Source organism: Pinus tabuliformis, chromosome 1_1 (genome assembly GCF_031772625.1).
Source record: "Pinus tabuliformis cultivar Carrire ecotype Pingquan chromosome 1_1, CPIR1, whole genome shotgun sequence".
In the NCBI taxonomy this organism is placed as follows: Eukaryota; Viridiplantae; Streptophyta; class Pinopsida; order Pinales; family Pinaceae; genus Pinus; species Pinus tabuliformis.
This window is the reverse complement of record NC_142297.1, coordinates 752,163,185-752,169,016: the sequence shown is the minus strand read 5'-3', so window position 1 is coordinate 752,169,016 and position 5,832 is coordinate 752,163,185. Positions and strand designations below refer to the sequence as shown.

Here is a 5,832-nt window from a genome sequence, read left to right as displayed (position 1 = left end):
GCTTGCTACCAAGGTATTAGAGCCATGACCTTACAACTATCTCGATAAGCTTACACATAGGCTATGCATTTTCTCAAGTAAGGTTGCATGATATTTTGCAGAGCTATGGGCTAACGGAAACAATGGGAATGGGGGCATCCATAGACAGTCAAGAAGAAAGTAGACACTATGGAACGGCTGGTTTGTTGTCTCCAAATACTAAAGCAAAGATAGTTGATCCTGTTTCAGGGTCTCCTCTAACCCCAAACTAGAAAGGAGAACTGTGGCTTAATGATTCGTTATTTGGTATGGTGCCCGTGTTTCATATATATGGGCTTGCGGCTTTTTCTTGTGCGTTGCTTGGTTCTGGATCCACCATTGTTGTGCTGTCTAAGTTTGATCTCATGGCGATGCTCCGGTTGATTCAGAAATACAGAATCACCTATTTGCCTCTTCTGCCTCCCATCCTGTTGGCTATGAACAAAGTTGATATTGCAAAGAAATATGATTTGAGTTCTTTGCACACTATTATATGTGGTGGAGCTCCCCTGAGCAAAGAGTCTACAGAGGAGTTTATTTCTTGGTTCCCTGGAGTCACAATAAGACAAGTTGAGTTTTTTTCTTCTTTTCTACCATGCTAATCTACTTACTATAGAAATACAAATACTAGAACACTAACTTTGCTTTCTCTTACATAATTTAAAGATATGGACATTGACTAGATAATCACTTTCTCCAACCACTCAGGAGGGTATAAGAAGTTACTATCCATCTTTATTAGGTAGGTTAAGTGTGCCTCATTCATTTTCAGCCTAGTGTTGTGGTCTTCCTGTGAGGGAAAATGAGGGCTAACAGGTTCTTCTATCTTTACCTTTAAACATAGGATTGACCTTTCAGTACCTATACAACAGAGTTTTTACCAACCAGATTTGGAATCTATTGTTGAAATCCATCTTGCCCTAGCTATGGATCAGAGAAAAGTATTTTGGAATTGAACTAATAAGCAATAAATTTTCCTTCTAGCTAGCTATAACAAAGTCAAGATTAAAATCCACTGACTTTTTTCAAGTTTTTAGAAATAAGAATTTGCATTCAGGAATCACTCACCTCAAGGAAAAGTAGAGTTCATTAGACTATATTCCAGCTTCGATGTTAGGCATATTTCCTTCCTCTTAACAAACCAGGTTGTGTATTCTAGCTAAATCTATGCACAGTAGTGGTGTTTGTCTTTGGGACCAAATTGCTATAGCTTGGCTGACTAGGTATCTGGGATTAAAAAATAGCTACTCACAAACTTGATGCCTACTGAGCAGATGATTGTATGGGTAGGATCAACCTTTTCTTGGCCTGCACAGAGGTTTGATTGATAGCTTTTTCCCACCCATATGATACTCTAAAGCCCAGGGGCACATGTACCAAACATAGAAAGCATTTAGAGGTAATTTGAAGTATATACCGGATTGTGGATCGTAGATATTAGCAACATCACACCTATGGGGTCTTCTTAGCCAGCGTGTATATGCCTAGCCATGCTTACACACAAGCATCTAACAAGTACAACGGCTTGCATTGAACATTGAATATCTCTGACTAATCATCAACAACTAAGACAGTTTCTGCCATTTCTTTGCCTGCTACCAAGGTATTAGAGCCATGACCTCACATCTATCTTGGTAAGCTTACACCTAAGCTATGATTTTTCTCAAGAAAGGTTGCATGATATTTTGCAGTGCTATGGGCTAACGGAAACAATGGGAATGGGGGCATCCTCAGACAGTCAAGAATAAAGTAGACACTATGGAATGACTGGCTTGTTGTCTCCAAATACTGAAGCAAAGATAGTTGATCCTATTTCAAGAGCTCCTTTGCCCCCAAACCAGAAAGGAGAACTGTGGCTTCGTGGTCCATATGTCATGAAAAGTATGTTCTCTTTCTGAAACTTTTTTGTTGATAATAAAGATATTGAACAAGAGACAACCTTAAATACAATGCATAGTTCAAAACCTGCTCTAGAGAGGAAGTATTTCATTGAAGTTTTATACCAACAAACAAAATTTAAAGATGGTGGAATAGAGTTATGCAAGTGGAAAGAATTCCAGTCCAATTCTCTGGAGGTTCTCAATTAGTTGTGGTGAAGCAAGCCCTTCAACTTGACTTCTTCGCTTAACCATGAGAAAATTACATCTGTTGGGAAAGGAAACTTCTGGTAGATGAGGATCGTGGAAATGTATCGTTGCCTTAAATAAACGGATCTTTTAAAGGTCATATTTAAAGATTTGAAAAATCAGTTTTACTCTATTGCAGGTTATTTCAGCAATCCGGAAGCGTCTAGTTCAACTCTGGATTCCAATGGTTGGCTACGAACAGGTGACCTCTGTTACTTCTCTAATGTTAAGAATTGTACTTATCAGCAATCCAATGCATTCACAGGCTTAGGGATTGTTTCACTGCCTTTTTTGAACAGGGAATGATAATTTTGTATTGGGAGAAACATATAAAGAGCACTGCTCATTGAAGTTTTTTTCAAGCTTTTGTCTAGATTATTGAATGTATTAGAACTAACTTTAGAAGATGGAGGAACAAAAATACATTTCTGTAGCTGATTGCTTTTTATTATAAAGGAAATTTGAGTTTCATCAACATTGAGTTCATTAGAGTTGTTCTGATACTCAGCAACAAATGTGTGGCAGGTTATATTCCTTTCTGATGATTGGTTTGGTCTATTATTTGACATTTCTTCCATGTTATATTTGTCCTTTCCCATTGAAATATTTAACAAATCCCCATATCTATATTCTTCTTTAGTTCTTCTTGAATAGGGTCATCGTGAGTTTCTTCTATCTTTACTTTTGCACTTAGCGTTTTTGTATAGGGAGTGTACCTATAAATATTGGTACACATTTAAGAATATTTATATAGATTAGAAAATCTTTGGCAAAATCACATAATCAAACATTTGTCGACGCGTTTCGAACCAACCAGTGTGGTTCATCGTCAGGACAAGTTGAAGAACCAAACTGGCAAAGCGTGAATAAATAGAGCGTGCAGAGACTCCAACAGCTATCAAGCTAACGGCTAGTTTGACCTAATGCACCTGGTCAAACCACTAAATTAGTAAATTAATATTTCTAGAAATAAGGGAATTCGATTGTTAATTAAAAATAAATAGATATATTATCGTTAATATCTCAAAAATAATATTAATATTTTAATTATTATACCTCATATTATATAAATACAAGAGAAAGGTAATAAATCACTATTATTTTAATAATTTAGTTACAATAGGTAAATGAGTAATAATTATTTAATGGTCTTTTTACTATTTAGTTCATTAAAAATGGTCCATTAAATTACTAAGGTATATAAAATCATATAAGTTTATTATCTACTAAAATAGAATTAGTTATAATAGGTAAATGGCATACTTTAGGGTAAAGCTTAATATAATCATACTATATCCTTAAAACATATTGGTCAAAAATCAATCAATATTTTATTCCAAAAAATATATTAAAGGAACTAAGTCCAAAGGTGATTATATCATTACCTATATGTATATTACCAATAGAATAACTCATATCGTTAAACTTAATGGTTAATTTTTATCAATATTTATTCATTCCAAAATTATTGAAGTTAACTATGTTATTAGGTAAATGAATTATTATTAATAAGGTTTAAAAAGGAAACATAATTCTAAGGCTATAATAGAAGAAATGAAATAAGGGAAAAATCAAATCTAATAAAAAAGCCCAATAGCATCTAACTTAATAAAGACCCAATACTCCAAAAAATCGGACACACCAGCTAAAAGAAAAAAGAAAAAAGGAGGGGGGAGAGACAGACACCCTAAGACAAAACAAAAAGGGAGAAAGAGGAGGCTAGGACGATAAGGCTGGGACCCAGCAACTGCTAATATTCCAGCCATCATCCCTATTAAGATTGTTCGGCCTTTTCTCAATTTCCAGGGCCTCTCTAAATTTGCGATGGTGAAACTGCGCAATTTTGGCAATGACTTGAGGTGTACTTATTTCGAGAAAATAAAAGTTAACAGATGTGCATGTACGATATATCACGTACTAACACATGAGGTGTACTTATTTTGTGTCTCCCTGAAACAGAGTTTTGTGTCTCCATGAAACAGAGGAGTTCAATGAAATTGAAAGCTGGCAAAAACTTAGAGGTGCTCTGAATTATCCATAGAAAATAAATGGATCCAATGCAAGACCTCAAGGAAACCGGGGTGTAGGTGGTTTAACTCGGAAATACTTTTAAGAGGTAGACTGTTAAACCTGAATTTTTTTAATGTTAAATAATGACACTAGTGGCAAAGCAGCGGGCTACATGTTCGGCACATGACCTGATCATATGAATTCCAACCTCGTGTTAGGTGCTCTGCTATAATTTGGGCACATGACTTGTTCATATGAACTCCAAAATTAGGTTAGGTTCTGAGTTGGGAAGTATTGCGAACCAATGCTTTGCCTGTATGTCAAGTAATAACATGGACAGCAATTTCCTGCGACCGTTTATCGATCCTACAATTGAAAAACTGAGACCTGCTTCTGTTGCTCACTGCGAATATTTGCAAAGTGAAGACGAAGAGGCCATGGAAACTGAGATGTGCGAGTCTGGGTGGACAATGTATTTTGATCAGTATGTAGATAGCTGGAGCGAGAAGTATAGAACCAGCGATGATGATATTGAGGAGAAGCAGAAGAAAAGTTCGATCTTTACAGAGGATGCAAAAAGATATCGAATTTATGACGGTCGTGCATCAAGCATTACAGGCAGGGAGGAGGAGTCTTCGCTGGTTTCCGATGCTTCGTCTGGTCCCCAGAAGCTTCCTCTGCCTGTGCAAGATATTATTGAGTATGAGAAAGGGGGGCGGACGACTGGTTCATATTCGTCAGTTGCTATAAGAAAACCTGATGTTCATGTCAATAAAGATGCGGATTCGGAACGCATTGCATCTTGTTCGTTGGCTGATGTGGCTCCCAGAAAGAATAAATTCAGAAGACCGAAAAAACATGAGCATGACCATCTATTGCTTGAGGACACAGCCACCTCTCCTATGCACAACCTAGAGGTATGCTGGGCCTTTGTATCTTGAAGCAGAACAACAAAATTTATTATTTGGGGCTTTTTGTATCTTGAAGCATATTCCACGGCTGTGAAGCATACTCCACAAGAAATTCTGTTGACCAGAGAAGTTAGGAGCTGCATACACGATTTGAACCACTATTATCATTACCAACCACAGTGAAAAGAGATATAAAATTAGCATGAGTTAGTAATTCCATGTTTGGATTAACCCATTCCCTTTTTTCAATGGAACTCCAACTACTGAAGCATACATGTACTATAATGCACTTACCAATGAATATCAAGTAACCACGTAAGGAAAAAATTGGCGATTTCATTGTATAAGCGATCAAGAACCCTAAATGGAATATTATTTCCAGTATTACTGAATACTATTTCTTATCCAATATCCCTTAACCTAATGTTTGTCTATCAAATCTCTAGAGACCTGTACTTAAAGCTCCAATTAGCAAAAAGATAGAATTACATATCCCTTAACCTAATGTTTGTCTATCAAATCTCTAGAGACCTGTACTTAAAGCTCCAATTAGCAGAAAGATAGAATTTGTACTGTGGCCAAATAGAAAGTCTCTCCCCCTCCCCCTTCCCTCCGTACGGATAGAAGTGGGTGAACGAAAACTGATTCCAGTTCCCCCATATAAAATAAAGGTATAATATCTCAAGGAGCGAACGATTGTAAGTGTCTACTATATATTGCTAACATCAGTAAATGCAACAATCATCTTGAGTAACTGACCAAGGAAC

General features: G+C 36.5%; 1 protein-coding gene and 1 pseudogene across 1 annotated transcript; both read left to right on the top strand.

Annotated features, from left to right (window-relative positions):
- Positions 1-287: 287 nt before the first annotated feature.
- On the top strand, positions 288-2,450 carry LOC149216191 (beta-phenylalanine coenzyme A ligase pseudogene; annotated as a pseudogene).
- Positions 2,451-4,405: 1,955 nt separating this feature from the next.
- On the top strand, positions 4,406-5,095 carry LOC149216190 (uncharacterized). The gene has a single exon (XM_089389856.1). It carries the CDS (start codon positions 4,409-4,411, stop codon positions 5,093-5,095), a length of 687 nt encoding a protein of 228 aa, XP_089245982.1. The 5' UTR covers positions 4,406-4,408.
- The last annotated feature ends 737 nt before the right edge of the window (positions 5,096-5,832 follow it).

Excerpts from the sequence above, each read along its gene's own strand:
- LOC149216190 (XM_089389856.1), top strand. The coding sequence starts at position 4,409 with ATGAACTCCAAAATTAGGTTAGGTTCTGAGTTGGGAAGTATTGCGAAC.